At 31.1% G+C, this 17716-nt stretch overlaps 1 protein-coding gene and 1 long non-coding RNA gene across 10 annotated transcripts; both read left to right on the plus strand.

The window, feature by feature from the left end:
- Window positions 1-565: 565 nt before the first annotated feature.
- Window positions 566-1333, plus strand: LOC145969133 (uncharacterized). Its single transcript, XR_014437951.1, has 3 exons — window positions 566-1090; window positions 1181-1200; window positions 1315-1333. It is a non-coding gene; the product is annotated as an uncharacterized LOC145969133 (long non-coding RNA).
- A 3329-nt stretch (window positions 1334-4662) lies between these two features.
- Window positions 4663-17251, plus strand: Calpa (calpain A). Of its 9 annotated transcripts, none has more exons than XM_083094982.1 (16): window positions 4663-5575; window positions 6632-6752; window positions 9193-9369; window positions 9533-9720; window positions 10042-10345; window positions 11210-11391; window positions 11458-11708; window positions 11817-11974; window positions 12350-12567; window positions 12648-12690; window positions 13541-13585; window positions 14057-14186; window positions 15051-15185; window positions 15725-15852; window positions 15968-16163; window positions 16391-17251. In XM_083094982.1, the coding sequence occupies exons 2-16, from the start codon at window positions 6645-6647 to the stop codon at window positions 16474-16476; spliced, it is 2349 nt and encodes a 782-aa protein (XP_082951108.1). In that variant the 5' UTR covers window positions 4663-5575; window positions 6632-6644; the 3' UTR covers window positions 16477-17251. The 9 variants fall into 9 exon arrangements, with proteins under 9 accessions (XP_082951108.1, XP_082951109.1, XP_082951107.1 ...); XM_083094983.1 differs by lacking the exon at window positions 6632-6752 and having other exon boundaries at window positions 4663-5003; window positions 5401-5575; XM_083094981.1 differs by lacking the exon at window positions 4663-5575 and having other exon boundaries at window positions 6282-6752.
- The last annotated feature ends 465 nt before the right edge of the window (window positions 17252-17716 follow it).

Genomic DNA, 17716 nt, shown 5'->3' on the forward strand with positions numbered 1-17716 from the left:
AATAATGGTTCGTTATACATATGATAAACTAGCGATGCTAGAATGAAGCAAATATTGCATTTGCAATATTCTTGACTTGATTAATTGAATTAATTAATTAATACCTGGCTTGATATGTTACGTACAATGTTTATTTTTATGGATAATTAGTTTGCGAGACGATTATGCAATACGAAGAATAACAGTATTCACTAACGGCGAACAAGAATATTCGAGCTGTCGTTTGTGGATGCAATAATTCTTAGCTTCTTCAAAGTCCCTAAAATAACTTTTATGAGATTAATGGATTGAAAACATGCGTATAATGGTTCCCATTTGGAATATTCCTTTGAACTTTAAATATTATCTCAAGTTGTACAATTTTTGTTAAAACTTATAAATTATCTTTTGTAGCTTGAAAAAAAATTGAAGAGATATTAATATAAAATTTTTTTCATTATACACACACACACACACACACACATGTACATAAAAGTCTTAATTAAAAATTAACTTAATATATATTAATAATAAAAAATATAATTATTCAAATTGTGAAAAAATATAGATGTGTATTGTGCGCATATTTTGATTTTTAATATTATTTTACGCATATTTTTCGATATAGAAGAAATAGAGAATGTATAAATGAAATTATAATTTGTAAAAACGATGCTCACGTAATACGATACAACAGCCATTTTCCTCGCAAAGTGACCGACGAAACAAAATGTCCTTCATTTATATATAAAAAAAATATTATATCGCATATGACGTGCAGAGTGGTAGAGAACCGGTCTGGACTTTCTTTTTCGGCGAGATATCGATGAGTATTCCTTGTAAGGGAAAGCGGTTCAGCATACGTAGTAAGGGCGTTTGCGGTCGGCAATGTGCACCATGCACCGCGCCGGCGTCGGCGCCGACGTGTCGCGGCCGCGACGTCGATGTACGAGGGAAGGGATAGTTCCGGAACGGAACAAATCTTTTATCGGATATATCAGTCAGTGTAATACGTACTACTTGGCCATTCGCGTTCGTTTCGAGTTTCGGCTCGATTGCGTGTATCATTTGGTGTCGTTTTACAAACACGTTTACAATCCACCATGTTATTGTAGGTGCGGTGCAAGAAAAAAGTTTGTATGTGCGATATAACGTTTCGCAAAACGCGCTATATAGGAGATTATCATTGATTTTGATACAGATAGGCAGATAGAAACTCAAGTACGATAACACTTCTGACATTATGGGATTTTTCGCACGTGATAAAATTTGCACGACGAAAAATATTCGTATACGTATATAATATTTATATAATAGTTAATATTTTATTTGCAGCCATTACATAATACATCTTATTTGATTGTAATCATTATTATCCGCTGTTACATTATTCGAAAATGATGCAATAGTGTGTGTCCATTTATCTCTGAATAGAGACTAAAGTCGGAGCATTAATCGGTTAAAAATAATGACTCTGTATAAATGACAATTATTATATCAAACATTCATAAAAATGACTTAACGATAGCAATTAATTACATTGTTGATTTTTATAACAAAGTTATTTTCACTCGTTATTGTCATGACGTTAATCGTTATATTTTGTTGTGAGTCCTTCGCGCTACGACTGCATTCATCTAATTGCGGTAATTTTTAAATTGCCGAGTAAATTGTATCTAAATTAGGCAGACAAATGCGAAATATCAACCATAACATAACATAATGACCGTGACACACAAGTGATTCATTTTGTGAATGAAGGTGTGTCTCCAAATCGATAAGTTGAACACGCCATAATTTCAATTAATTTTAAGCACTGAAAGAATACGGCTTTGGGATTATTGCAAAATAAAAGCGGCATGAAACTAGAAAGTAAAAAGATATATATATATATATATATATATATATTTTTTTTTTTTTCTAGTAAAATATTTATTTATTTTGCCAGATGATACATTTTATGACGTACGATAATGTTCGATGTGTGTGTAGACATGTGCAAACATTATTTATTTACATTTGTTTCAAGTTAAATATATTTACTAGAAAACATGTAGAGAAAAATTTTTATGCTAAAACATACATTGTAATTCTATGACTGTAATGTGTGTATATAATGTTTTATATATATGTATATTATAGTCATAAAGTTACAATATATGTTTTGGCATAAAAATTTTTCTTTGTATGTTTTTCTAGTAAATATATTTATTTAACTTGAAACAAATGTAAATAAATAATGTTTGCACATGTCTACACACACATCGAACATTATCGTACGTCATAAAATGTATTATCTGGCAAAATAAATAAATATTTTACTAGAAAACTTAAAGATTTTTTGCTACAATATAAACTGTAATTCTATGAAAATGATATTCAGAAGGAAAATTGATAAATTTAATATAAATATATTTTTATGTGGGGGAAAAGATATCGGTGAACGGACTATTTTCGGATGTTTTGATATTTTATTATTTTTTTTTCTTCTTTTTCGCAATTATATATCTCTCTATGAAAATTACACGTACATATAATACGTTTTTTCCAATGATACTAAAAGTTGTAAAACAGTAATCTAAAAGCATTCGCGAATCGATCTAGAAATATATAAATTCTAATTTCCAAAATGCAACGAACTGCAACAAGAATCGCTATCGCATAATAATATGATTCTGTCTCTTATCGACTATGTAATTATGTTGGCCGTGATATAATAGAAATCATAGAAAGTGTTTCGCAAAACGTGACAGATTAAATTTCTGGCTCATAGTAAAAATCGATGTGGTGATAAAGATACATGTATAATATGCATATACATATGCATAGGAAAATCAATCGATCATTCTAGTATAAAGAGAGATGGCAATGTAACATCTCTCATATATCCTTAGACGATTGATAAATTTTTTTCTGCATATGTGTATGCATGTATTATGCATCTTTGCCAATTTATCTGGACAGGCTCTTATTTGAGACGCTTGCGAATACAATCGCGATGCGCGTCACTAATATCATATATGAGTCTCTTGTACATAATTTTATACATAATTTTGCGATATTCACGATGTCATCGCGATATAGGTATCGACACACACAATTTGTCAAAATTGAAAGGCGCGTCGGAGGTATCGTCGGAATGTTGCGGGAATCGTACTCGTGCACAAGTCGCGTTCGAGCAAGTAGACTGGCATGTTGGCGACATCTGGTACACGCTCCATGTATGCGAAACAAACGATAGGCTACCGAAAGATAATTCAACGATTACCGACTGTCGCGTACTCGGTCATTTCTCACATTTTTACTCGGCATGTCGCATGTATGTACGAATGTATTTTCAACGATATACAAAGATTGATCTTTCGTGGCGAAATATCGAGATCGAGATCGCGATCGCGATCGAATCGCGCGATTAAATTATTGCAAGCGAATGAAACGAACGAATGGTCGATAACGCGAATGTAATAATAAACAAACAAATGCACTCACCAGGCGATGAGACGAGACGGTGGGCGAAGGGGGATAGGTACTCGTTGTTTGTTACTTCCTCGCCAGTTACTCTATTGTTCCGGATATTTGTAGGGCGAATTGATTGCGAGTCGAGCCACAAAGAAAATCTACGCGCTAATTAAGACGATACGTCCGTTATTTGTACAAGGGCAACACTTTTGGTACTTTCGATTTATTACAGGAGTTGGTAAAGCGTCAGTTAACGACGCTAACTTTTGTACGCGCAAGTAAATGTTTTTCTCGCCGACGCTACGACTCCATTATAGCAAAGAAAAAAAACGTTCGTACAATACTAATCATTTAATACGCCACTTTAGACACTCCCGGCATTCGCATCGCGCACCGGATACATTTAGGACGAGCAATGGTCGCTCGCATCACCGTTACTCAAGTCCGATTCCTTTTTCTCGGTGTATATCGCAAATAACGCTATGTAACGCGAGAAGGACGACGAACGCTTGTCAAATTCACTTGATATAACTCGATCGCGATCGCGGATAGTCCAGGGACGGGGAAGGCGCGTAACTTCGCTAAACTTGGAGTTTGAATTTCTCAAGATTATAAAACATGGGCTGCGATTGGTCGATTGTAACGTAGTAATCATAAAATAGCGCTCGTCTGTAATTGGTCGATTCTCACGATAATCGTAAAGCAACGCTCGATCATGATTGGCTGACCGTTACGCGCAATCGCGAAGCAGCGCTCGGCCGTAATTGGCTGATTGAATTGCGCGCGAATTTTCTACTCGATACATAGGGCGTTTTTCGGCAAGCGACACAGAAAACACAGTGGCCCATATTCTGAATCCTCTTTTATCGATAAAAGTGCCTCTAAAAGTGGCATATAAGCCTTCTGATTGGCTACAGGCCGCTTTTAGGAGCACTTTTATCGATAAAAGAGGATTCAGAATATGGGCCAGTGTATCGCTTGGTCCTTGTTGGTTATCGAATGTATGTAAATAAGGACGAAATGATTCGCTGTGTTACACCGTGTCCTCTGATGTCGCTTGCTGAAAAGTGACATCCGCGATAGTGACGCGACGCGTGTTTGTTTTGTTCCAATTATTTGTTGGCGGTAGCAATGGCTGCGTTCAGCAGGAAAAGCTGCTTTGCAACTGTTGTAAAATTCGTGAATCTGATTGGTGTATACTCTTAGATTCAGCCAAAATTAAGAGCATACACCAATCAGGCTCACGAATTTTACAACAGTTGTGAAGCAGCTTTTTCTGCTGAACGCAGCTAATGTTGGCATTGGCGTGGCGTGGCGTGACGTTGACCGAAAGTGACACGTGATTGCGCCGCTGGCAGATTAGCACGTTTATTGCAAATGTCAAACAACGAAATTATAAATCGTCGTATTATTTAGTCGTATTCTTTTTCCGCGTTCGAATGATCACATTTGTTCGAGTGAATGTACAATTTCAAGAGCAATGATAAATAGTGGTGGCGGCGAAATAGTTTGAGGATGATTATTCATTTGTGATACAACAGTAATCGCGGCATTTTTTGTAAATTGTTTGTATATTTTATTTGCGATAATTACGTTAATATTTCATCAATTATTTCTCTTTTTTTCCTCTCGTTCTATAAATTATTGATAAATTATTTCTTCATAATTCTTAATTATTCATAAATTATTGGATCGCTACGTGACATCGGATGTTAATGTCCGAATTACGTCCAGGTTATTGAAAGTATAAATATCGTTTGCAAGAATATGATATCGTACAATCATTTTAAAAAATAATCACGTTCGCGTATCGTAACGTAATTAATCTCCCGTTAAAAACGTGATTACGGTCATGTGACTGACGCTGAAAGAGTGAGGTTAATCAATGACAAAGATTAAGCCGGATATCATTAGTTGGGTAATTTGAACACAAGTGATTCATGTATTTTGCTATGTAATTAGCTTAATCTAATCTAATATAACCTACCCTAACCTTCTGACTGAAATCGACTCGAGGCCCATTAATTTATCGTCATCGAGATAAAAGTATATCGACTGGGTAAAAATGAATTCGTATGGATGGAACAAAGAGATATGCGAGCCGGAATTTGTGCGACAAGAAACAAAAAATATAGAGGTGAGTATATTTTACGATTTTTTTATTGTTTCAATCTCTAAAACAATTTAGATAAGCGCTTTTACAGTTCTTTTTTTATTTTTTGCTTATTGAAAATTACAAAGCGTCTCTGCTATTTAGAATTTTGCACGACAAAATTAAGACGCGTGTGCACCCAATTAATGCAGATTAAACAACACACAAATTATACATATATGTATATTCTTTTTTTTTTAATTATATACGATATGTAGCGCATTTAAAGTACATTTAAAATAAAACAAGGAATGTGTATACGTATACATAAAAGCCGAATTCAAAGAAAGAGAAAGAATGAGGGAGAGAAAAGATAATTTTTATTATTACTTTCTTTTTTTATTCTCTCTCCTTCTCCAAGTTTTATTTTAATTTCAACGTTATTTTATATTATATATCTTAGGAGCAATTTTTTAAATTTTGTTTCGTCAATAATCTTAAAACATAAATATATTGGTAAAATAATATATATAGGATAGAGATGATAAATATAATATACGTAGGATATAGATGATAAAAGTAACAAACTTTTTTTAAACTGCCGCGTTGCAAAACTACTTTCCTGTATTTAAAAGTAATAAATAACTAATCGATTCGAGCGCTGCTTAAAAATGCATGCTCCGCTGAACATGCGTGAATTATAATTAAAAAAAGAGAATTAAAAATTTAAACTCGAATTTGAACGTTGTAGGTTGTAGGTAGCCAGTGATGAACGTACATATTTGAAAGATCGCGCTTTGAAAATCACGTGCACCTCACTGACATTTAGCCGCGTTGATTCACGTGCGTGACGAAACGCGACCAGGAAAAGTCATGGGTGAGGGTAAGCCGTGCCCGTGTGCCGTGTGCCGTGTGCCGTGTATCTGTCAGATTAACGGTTTTATACATGCGTAAGATAAAACCGGGAATCTCTTTTCGCCTTTTTTCACTTTCGCCAGTTAAACGAACGCGACGGATATCCAAAGTATTTGCGCCGCATCGTCTTCTCGGTTAATCGGTGATTTCTAAATAATTCGATATATTTAATCTAATTTCTTTGAGTAACCAAGAGAGGATGAGTTACTATGGAGGTTACAATGACGGAGATGGCGCGGAGGATGTGTTTGTCAAGGCGGCAGTCGAGGTCAAACGATTTCTACCGTCGCTCTTCAATATCAAAGTGGTACGCTATACGACTCGAAGCTCGAAGCTAAGAAGCCGGTCGCTGAGTATATAACAGTGCTCGCAAACTTTGTAACATTAACAAATATAAATCATGTTTTTAAAAGATTTATCTAGAGCCCATCTCGATTGAAATTAAAATTACCCTGCTCACGAAAATTGTTTAAGCATGCATTTTAAAAAAGCTTTTTTTATCATCAACTATGTCATACAAGTCAGAAACGTTGATTTTTATTGTTTTCTTTTTGCGTTTCCTCTCGTTTATCGATTATATTAAAACTTTGAAATTTGAGAATATACACGTGGAAATTTATTTTTAATGGTACATGACTCACACACAGTATCTTTAAAAAGTATAGATTTATCTATTAATTTTTATATCTATGCATACACACACGCACACATTTATATATATGAGTAATGCATGGTTTACATCATTCTTTTGTGTGTGTGTATGTGTGTGAAAAAGTTTCGAGCTAATGTAGGCAATAGAGAGAAAGTTAATGCGCTCTAGCAGCGTAGTATAAACTATTATAGTAATGGAATAAACTATCATATTGAAATTGCACGAAGGATTAATTTTTCCCACATTTAAATAATGACATAAAAATATAAAATAGCGCGTGCATACGTACGTGTATGTAAAATCTGTGTTTAAAGCCTTCTTCCACTTTTCCCCTGTCCCAAAGATACTTATATACAATACTTCGCAAACATTAACATTAATTTTAAAAACCTTTTTATAGTATATAAATATTAAATTTTTCTAATTAATCTCGTTAATATTATAGTAATAAAATTATCTCAAGCTACAAAATAATAAAAGGCTAATAATGATAACATCATAATGATAACGATAGAAAAAATAAGTGATTGTTCCAATGTCATGCATGTATTTACATACGTCATATTCGTTAATATAATGTCAATATGCGTTATAACACATGTGCAAATATTTGCATACAATGGTATACATATTATATTTACGTTATTCACTCAAAGAAAAGTATCTAAATTCTCGCTTAATAAGAAAATTTTCAACATTTTATTCGCGAGCTGGTATTGTAAAAAAATAAAGATAAATAATAAGAAAATAATAATAGTTGAACAATAATTAGTAACAAAAATAAGCAAACACTTGTGCGTACTTGTATAAATAAACCGAATAATTAGATAGACAATAGTTGTCTTTTAAAGTAATTTTGTGAAATTTATTCCATTTATATTTCTCTATAATTTGTAATGGAAAATTTTAGATTAGAGGGAAAGAAATGAATTTTATCATTGTGACTATGATATCATCTTATTAAAAATTTATGTAACCTTTTTACCTAATTTGAAACGTAAATGTGGGTATTTATAAAATCATTGACAGTATATCATTCAGATTGGAAATAATCTAAAGGATTGATAATAATTTCTAAAGATAAAAATATACCAAATCATGAGAAAAAAGCGTGTTTTTATTCGATCATTAAAGATTGCGCTAAGCTTTACTTAATCAGTCTAAAGTCTTTAAATAGCTCTAGCATTTAAAAAAATATTTAAAAGAGCGGTTATATATATATATATATATATATATATATATATATACACACATAGTTAATAAATATTAATAAGACCGTTATATGTGTGTGAGATAAAAATGTGGATATACTTATAGGCACTTTTTTTGGATAGGTTTTCGCATTCACCTCATAAATTGAAATACTGTACTTAACGATGCATACTTGCATTGCCATTTATCATTTCTTAAACATGTGTGCAACTGTTTGCATGTACTTATTATTAAATACCGTATCACATTCTCTAAATTGCGGTTGATTCGGTCATCCGGTGCATATAGTTATCGTACTACTAGAAATGATAATTATATCAAAACTTTAGCTTTCTTCGCAGTAACAAATAGTTTCGTTCTTCGTTCGGTATCGGGTGCACGTTTTTTTCCGACATCTATTTTGAATACGTAATTATTTTCCGCACACGCGTATCTATTAACTTTTGTCACATATACAAACGATCGGTTCGTGTTCTTTGGTTCAATCCGGGAGATGGATCTGCAACGTAATAAATATACTAATTATCGTTACTTCAATTATATGCAAGAAGGTCTTGCAGTTTTGAAAGTCGGATCCAGTTTCAAATCCGCAAAGTTTACGAGTGACAAAATAATTACCAAAAACAATATTCCATACTCTACCAAACTCAAATTCACTCTCAATTCGGAACTTGCAAACTTGCCAAACAAGTTGAACGGTCCTACAATCAAGGAGCGTTTAAATTCTTGTCAAGATAAACAATTATATGATGATAAAGCTATACGAACTGTAAAAAATTTCATCGGGAAATCTTGTTATAACGTACGCTATCCTTTAAATTTCTAGATTGTGAATTTTCGAGAATAGATCGTATCACGAATTAATGCAAACCAATGTCCGCAGCTAGGAGAAAAAGGTTCCGGCTTCAGACCACGAGGAGCGATTCAAGATTTTAATACGCTGAGACGAGAATGCCTAGCGACAGGACGATTATTCGAGGATCCTGAATTCTTAGCCGACGATTCATCGCTATATTTTTCCCGCAGACCGGACAGATATATAGAATGGAAACGACCAATGGTCAGAAATTGTCTCAACTACTAACATATACATATATCGAAATTATAGTACTCGGCTTACATTATTATGTGAATTTGTGTCATAAATATAAGTATAATATGTATTATTATTATAATGTGTATATACAAAATGATCAATGTAATAAACACGTTGCCTTTTACAGGAAATTGCAGACGATCCTCAACTTTTTGTAGAAGGTTTTTCAAGATTCGACGTTCAACAAGGAGAGTTAGGAGATTGCTGGTTGCTAGCCGCCGTAGCAAATTTGACAATGCATTCGAATTTATTCTTTCAAATAGTACCAGAAGATCAGAGCTTCGAGGAAAATTACGCTGGAATCTTCCATTTTAGGTAAAATTTTTTTTGAAAAAGATATTTATTCATTCATAAGACGCGCAACGCAATTTCCGCGCGACCTAATAAAAAATAATATAATTTATAGTTTATTTACCTCTTCTCTTTAAATCAGTATAATTGCTTAATAAGAATAATAACTTGAGATTGTTTTCGTTTATCGCCGAAATAGTAAACGTCGCGATTAAATTTTTCGTCTGGATATTTGATGATGTGTCTAAAAATCTGCAATATTTATAGAAAAATATAGCCACTAATTCATTTACAAATCATCAGTCTGGGAAAGATTATTTATAGAAATGTATGTATGTATTATAGGTTTTGGCAATATGGAAGATGGGTTGATGTGGTAATCGATGATCGATTGCCTACCTGTCGCGGAGAATTGGTATATCTCCATTCGGCCGAAAGCAACGAATTTTGGAGCGCTCTTCTCGAGAAAGCATATGCGAAACTTCATGGCTCTTACGAAGCATTAAAAGGTGGCACAACCTGCGAAGCTATGGAGGACTTTACTGGTGGGGTAACGGAAATGTATCAAATGGATCAAACACCGCCAAACTTATTTAACATACTGTTAAAAGCCTTTGAGAGAAATTCATTATTGGGTTGCTCCATCGAGGTGATTTAGCAATTTTTTACAATATTTATTTTTATTTATTTCGCAGGTTCTTGTAACAATCATTATGTCGATTGATTCTCTAAATCGTTTGCAATACTTGATAACTAAAGCATAAGATTTAGATTATAATTTGTGGCCGAGTTAGAATTATATTTATAAAGTTAGAACATTATTTATGAAGAGATATATTCAAAATCAGTTTATATACAGTACATGTATGTAAGTGTGTGTATGTGTGTATGTATAAACTAATACATGCACAGCATCAACTAGTAGATTTAATAATCACTATTTAAAAATTTAATTTTCTCGTATTATACATATATTATGTAATTTTATATTTATATACATACATATATATATATGTATATATACATACATATATATATATATGTATATATACATATATATATATATATATATATATATATATATATATATATGTGTGTGTGTGTGTGTGTGTGTGTGTGTGTGTGTGTGTGTGTGTGTGTGTGTGTGTGTGTGTGTGTGTGTGTGTGTGTGTGTGTGTGTGTGTGTGTGTGTGTGTGTGTGTGTGTGTGTGTGTGTGTGTGTGTGTGTGTGTGTGTGTGTGTGTGTGTGTGTGTGTGTATATATATATATATATATATAATAATGTAGACAAATCCCTGTTGGAAAGTGATAAAATATTAAATAATTTTATTATTTTACTTATATATGGAGTAGTAATCTCTGTATCCTATACATACGTGTAATATATATAATTATTCAATTGTTTTACTCCAATAATCCACATGAGTAAATGCGCAATTTTACCGTTTACACATTATTAATAGATTTTATTTTATTTTATCAACCATGTATATAAATGTATGATACTTTCAGCCTGATCCAAACATAGTAGAGGCTGAAACGCCTCAGGGGTTGATACGCGGTCACGCATACAGCATTACCCGTGTAAAGCATGTAGAGATTCAAACACCGAATCAGCACGGTACTATACCTCTCTTGAGACTTCGAAATCCTTGGGGAAACGAAGCGGAATGGAATGGACCTTGGAGCGACCAGTAAGTAATTCTATTCATGTGCAGGCGATTTTACCTAGAGTTTACGCTTTCATCGCCCGTTGACAGATCACCGGAATGGAGATTTATCCCCGATCACGAGAAGGAAGAGCTTGGTCTGACTTTCGATATGGACGGCGAATTTTGGATGTCATTTCATGATTTTACACGCCATTTCACTCAACTCGAGATATGCAACTTAAATCCCGATTCCTTAACTGCAGACGACATCGATGCCGGGAAGAAACGCTGGGAGATGAGTGTGTTTGAGGGAGAATGGGTGCGCGGTGTAACAGCGGGTGGTTGTAGAAATTATTTAGGTGAGATATCATCGAGAGAAGCGGCTACAATTTCGTAAAAGTCGAAATTGAATTATACGTATATATTTAATTCAATTATATATATTTGTATATATGCGTGTTTCGCAGAGACTTTCTGTCACAATCCGCAGTATCGTATCACATTAGAATATCCAGATGACGACGATGACAAGTGTACCGTAATTGTTGCCTTGATGCAAAAAAACAGGAGAGCGCAAAAAAGAATGGGTGCAGATTGCCTCACTATCGGATTCGCGATATATCATGTATGTGAAATTAATTGATTTACTTCATATTCTTCACAAACTTTGTGTAATATATTAAAATGTGAAATCGTATAGCATCTGGATTAGGTTCAAATACAAAGTCTAAAAAGTCGAGGTATCGTTTTGCTTTTTTAGTATCTCAAAATGTGTAATTTCACTACCACATAAATTGCTCGTTTTTAAGTTTATACATAGTTTTGACAATTGTTTTTAAATATGTCTATAAGTGTATAAAATGTGTCTATAATGTGTCTATAAAAGAGTAAAGAAGGGAAAAACATCAAATGTTTTGATTGAAATTGATGAAAGAAAAATGAAGTCTAACGAAAGAAATGTAAATTTTTTCATTAATAAATTAATTTTTAATCGATCTAGTTGGAATATCCAGAAAGGCTGCCAAAACCGCTAGACATAAACTTTTTCAAATACAATGCGTCTGTTGGACGTTCACCGGCATTTATAAACTTACGGGAAGTCACGTGTCGTTTCAAATTACCACCGGGCGTGTACTGCATAGTTCCAAGTACTTTTGACCCAAATGAGGAGGGTGAATTCTTGCTGAGAATCTTCTCTGAAAACAAGAATAATATGGAGTAAGTTCAACCATTATATAGGGATACTTGTCTTATGCTAGTTGAAGAATTTTCTTCAAAGTATTCTTATTTATTTACAGAGAAAACGACGAAGAAGTTGGTATCGGAGAAGTCGACGATAGGGTAAGGATTGTAAATATTCTAGTGAATTAAAAGAATCGATACATGTACATACAATAGTACCTTAATTCTAAGTATACAAATTTCTTAATTCTAAGTATACAAATTTTATTTTTTTAATAAAAAATTGACGTAATGGTAATAATATTTTTAAAATCATCATATTAAAAAATGTTTTCACAAGGTTATCCAACTGAAATAAGGGATGAAATAAAGTTTGCAATTGCATTGTGAAATATAGAAAGATTTTCAGATTATATAAATATTATTTAGGATTAATTATTTTTTAAACTTTATTTTTAAAGTTTAAGATTATACCCCAAAAGTGATAAACACATTTTCTTCAATCTATAAAATAACTAATGATAATTCTTCATTAATAACAGCATTGACACAGCTTTATAAGTGTGTGTATGCGTGTGTGTGTGGTGCGTGTGTATATACACACACACCACATATATTGCAGACAATATATTTTATACATACATACATACATACATATATATATATATATATATATATATATATATATATATATATATATATATATATGTATATGTATATGTATATGTATGTATAAAATACGTTGTCAAGAGTTTGTAATTATAGCGTTGACTATGCTAAATAATGCTGCACAAATCATAAAATTGAACGGCACTATATAATTAAGCCTTGTATCTAGCTCACACCTAAGAAGTCTAACTTTTGTCTTCATTTAACATTTTTTTTTGCTGTGTGATACTTGATGTGAAGTTATATAGGACATCACTTATAATAGTAATAGTACTTGTACTTGCCTTGTACTTGTTGCTAATACCTAACAATTTGCATGTTTATGTCGCTTGGCTTTTAGGTAATTAATTCTGTGAGCGGTAAAGAGGAGCATGATGAAGATAATGTAAGTAAAATGCACGTCTGTACATGTTACATAATGGCACATAAAAGACTATAATATATGTTGTATGTTTATATATTTGCAAGAAGTAGGAGAAAATATGCTGTTGTTGGATTATTCTATGTGCTCAAGCTTATGATAACAATCTGAAATATATATATACATTACAGAAGTCAGAAACTATAATAAATAAAATAACTTTATATTATAGTTTCTGATGTTTGTAATATATATATATAAGATATGTTGTCAAGAGTCTGCAATTGTAGTGTTGGCTATACATTTTTGTATGTGTTTTACATATGTATATATATCTCTGTATATGCACAACATAGATTTTACATATCTTGTTGAAATTAAAACTATCTGAAATACCTATAAATTTTATGAGAGAAATTCTGGGGGGTTTTATTTTGCCAAAGAATATGTTTATATATATCATATTTAAAATTTATTTTTATGTTATTTTTTTAGGTTCGCGATGAACCGGAACAAGATCGCAATGCTGAAAAAGTTAGAGAATTCTTCAAAAAACTTGCTGGTGATGACTTGGAAGTGGATTGGATGGAACTCAAAGATATCTTAGATTTCGCTATGAAAAAAGGTAGATAAAATCATGTAAGATATATTCTTCATGTGTTAGGTATAACTTATAATATATATATATATATTTTTTATAAAATATAAATATACACATAAATATACATAAATATGCACAATTATGAATACGATATTTTCCTGCAAACGTACGAATGAATTTTATTCTAATTGTGAGCTTTGCTTTGTAGCTTTCCATATTTTTTCTGCTTAGTTATTTCACAGTCTTTGCAATCATCAATATAGGATTGTATATTTAATGATCCTCATTTTTAATTCTATGTTGTATTAATCAAATATCACTTGATTAATATTTGTGCTTTATTTATTTATTTTTATTTATTTTTAGTTTTATAGCTAATTAATTTATTATGAAATATTTTAAAAATTTTCTATTAAAAGTTACTTGAGTCGCTCAGCACGCTGTACAATACTTAATAATTATATTAATAATTACGCATGCTTACTTCTTTTACCTTGTAATTCATATCCATAGTACATAAATACACTTGGGTTTCTTAAGTAAATAGACAAATAAATGCGCGCGATGCACACATCTTGATTCTCAAAATTACCATTAATATTGCGAAAAATGTTTTCTTAATTTAATTAATACCATTTAATTATAAAAACCAGTTCACATACATTTACATAGAAATAATATGAAAAAATTTTAAAATGTTAAATTCTCTTAATTGGGAGCAGAATTTGTAAGGCATGTAAAAGTTAGAAAAATACGAATTGAAACTTAAGTTTTGATATAATGAATTCTCATGATATATGTTATTCTCATTATATATGTATAATTCTTATCGCCCAAGTGTATGTATGTAAAACTCTACGCTAACATAGCTGTGTATGTTACGGGTAGAATTACTGCAGTTGGCGCATCATAGCGAGGCAAATGTTCCCGAAACTATTGAAGGAAATGATTCATTTGTCAACACTCTCATCTCACTGTTATGCGGCATTATTTGTAATAATGAACAATACAATAAGCCTATAGGTAAGGCAACTTCTATTGCAGGATTGTTTTATCAGATTGTGTTGTTTCATCCTGATGATTTGTTATATTCATTTAATTATAAGCTTTAATGTTGATACAATTGAAATATACTTTTATCAATGATAGACATTGATAACATTGGCATTTATCAAGATAGCATTAGCAGATTGACACTATAATTTTAAATTTCATAGGCAGAGTTGATGATCAACTGTATGCTTCCTCAATTAATAGAGAAGCATGAAACGTACAATGTTTAAATTTCATCGACATTTGTGTGAGGTTTTGTGATACGATCTGTATCTTTAATCCATTGGATTGTTTCAAAATTTTCTTTCGCAACAAAGACATTATTATATTTTTAACATTCACACATTGTCCGTTTTACACATTTAAAAAGAGTTGTATAGATAATATTTATTTGTTTCCCACACTCTTTTGTGCAAATTTTTCATGTATATGAAATTTAAATTTATTATAAATCTTTCAAAATAAAAATCACGATAAATGAATCAAAGAATTTTTCTTTTAATTTGCAGACACTCATGACAGAGGATTCAGCAAAGATATATGTCGCAGTATGGTTGCTATGTTGGATGTAGATCATTCTGGGAAACTCGGGTTTGAAGAATTTAAAACATTATGGAATGACATTAAAAAGTGGAGGGTAAATAAGCGTGAAATATTTCTATTCAATTATTTGTAATCCGTTAATTTGAAAAATTTCTATATGAGATAGTTTAAAATTTGCATATTAGTAATATAATAAAAATACATTTTAGGCTGTTTTTAAACTATATGATAGAGATGAATCAGGATATTTAAGTGCATTTGAATTAAGACAAGCGTTAAATAGTGCAGGATATCGTTTGAACAATCATATTCTTAACATTTTGGTTCATCGTTATGGCACTAAAGATGGCAGAATTACTTTCGACGATTACATAATGTGTGCAGTCAGGCTTAAAACAATGATTGGTGAGTGAGACAATTACATTTAATAAAAATTAAATATTTTTATGTTTTGATATATATCATATCCCTTTTTTTATATTACATTAAGGTATTATAAATTATTATAATACATAAGTTTGTTTGTTAATAATATTATCATTCGTCTATTGATATTTTATATGTATAATATATATAACTATTCTCATCTTAATAAAATAAAATGTGGATTATATTTTTGGTTATTGTTATAGATATTTTCAGAGAGAGAGATCCAGATCAAACCAACACAGCTACGTTTACAATGGAAGAATGGATAGAAAAAACTCTCTATTCATAATTGAATATTAATTTGTATTTATCATATTTACTTTTACCTTAAACTCGAGAATTTTTCTGATGATGAACTATATGATCATAAACAATAGCAAATGAAAAGTATTTGTTTACATGAAAAGCAACAAGAACAAGCACTTTTAGATTACAATATCTGAGGAAATTGTATATACGTTTATGTATGTATTTGTATATACAATTTTCCTTTGTACATATTATATTATATTTGTGTGTCATGTGCACACGAGGTCTATTAATTCTCGCTTTTTCGAATTGATATTATTGAACAAGAGAACGTCCATTTAAAGATCTATAGTATATAGTTAAAAGAAAACAATTACATACACACACATATATATTATTTGCAATTTATCAATTTATATAATTACGTGTAGTTATTGTGTGCCTTAACATGTTCCATACAATTTCAGCATTACTAAAATTTAAATATATATATATATATATATATATATATATATAGCTAATATACATATAATTTATTGAAATATATGCGTGTGTGTAAGCTAATCTATATATTTTTGCAAATTTTCAATGTAAGTACGCATGAAGTAGCAATTATAAAGAAAATGGTTTAATAATTTAATCTTTTATTTTAAAACTAAAATAGTACGACAATCATATATATGCAGCAAACAGAGAAATAAGTGAACATAAATGCATATGGTCAAATGTTGCACAAAAGTACAATTATAGTAAATATAATATTTTTTATTAATATTTTGCATCCAATATACTAAATAAACTTTGTATACACATTGTCTTCCTATTATATTTTCTATAAGAAATTGTTAAATATGACACCTTTGTCATTATAGATTCTTTGATCTACTTTAGAATCTTGAGATATTTTTTTTTAAATGAAACTGAAGGCATTCAATTTTTGAATGATTAAATAATTTATAAGAAGAAGAAAAAAGCGCCTTTATATATGAACGTACATAAATAAGCCAAATTACAAATGATCATTGGATTATGTCAGCTCCATTAATTTGGCAAATATATATAAGAGTATGAGTAAAAAATGGCAATTTGCAATTTTTTATTTATATAATTCTCTTTTATTTATATAATTTCATCTATATTTTATGCGAAACTAATATTGTAAGAAATTTAAAAGCATAGATGATAAAAGAAAAAAGATTATGAATTACGAGCGGCTTTCTTCATCTAGTTACATTTGTCGTACGACAAATGTAATTAGATGAAGAAAGAAGAAATTTTTT

The sequence above is a fragment of the Camponotus vicinus genome, unplaced genomic scaffold, assembly GCF_025532165.1.
Source record: "Camponotus vicinus isolate PSW18456_S1 unplaced genomic scaffold, iyCamVici1.0 SCAF_3, whole genome shotgun sequence".
NCBI classification, from domain to species: Eukaryota; Metazoa; Arthropoda; class Insecta; order Hymenoptera; family Formicidae; genus Camponotus; species Camponotus vicinus.

What these genes read in the sequence shown, in the direction of transcription:
- Calpa (XM_083094976.1), top strand. Translation starts at nt 8,803, where the DNA reads ATGGATCTGCAACGTAATAAATATACTAATTATCGTTACTTCAATTAT. An exon ending in GAAAACAAGAATAATATGGA is followed by an intron (nt 12,568 to 12,647) that starts GTAAGTTCAACC and finishes ATTTATTTACAG; the next exon opens with AGAAAACGACGAAGAAGTTG. An exon ending in AGATTTCGCTATGAAAAAAG is followed by an intron (nt 14,187 to 15,050) that starts GTAGATAAAATC and finishes TGTTACGGGTAG; the next exon opens with AATTACTGCAGTTGGCGCAT.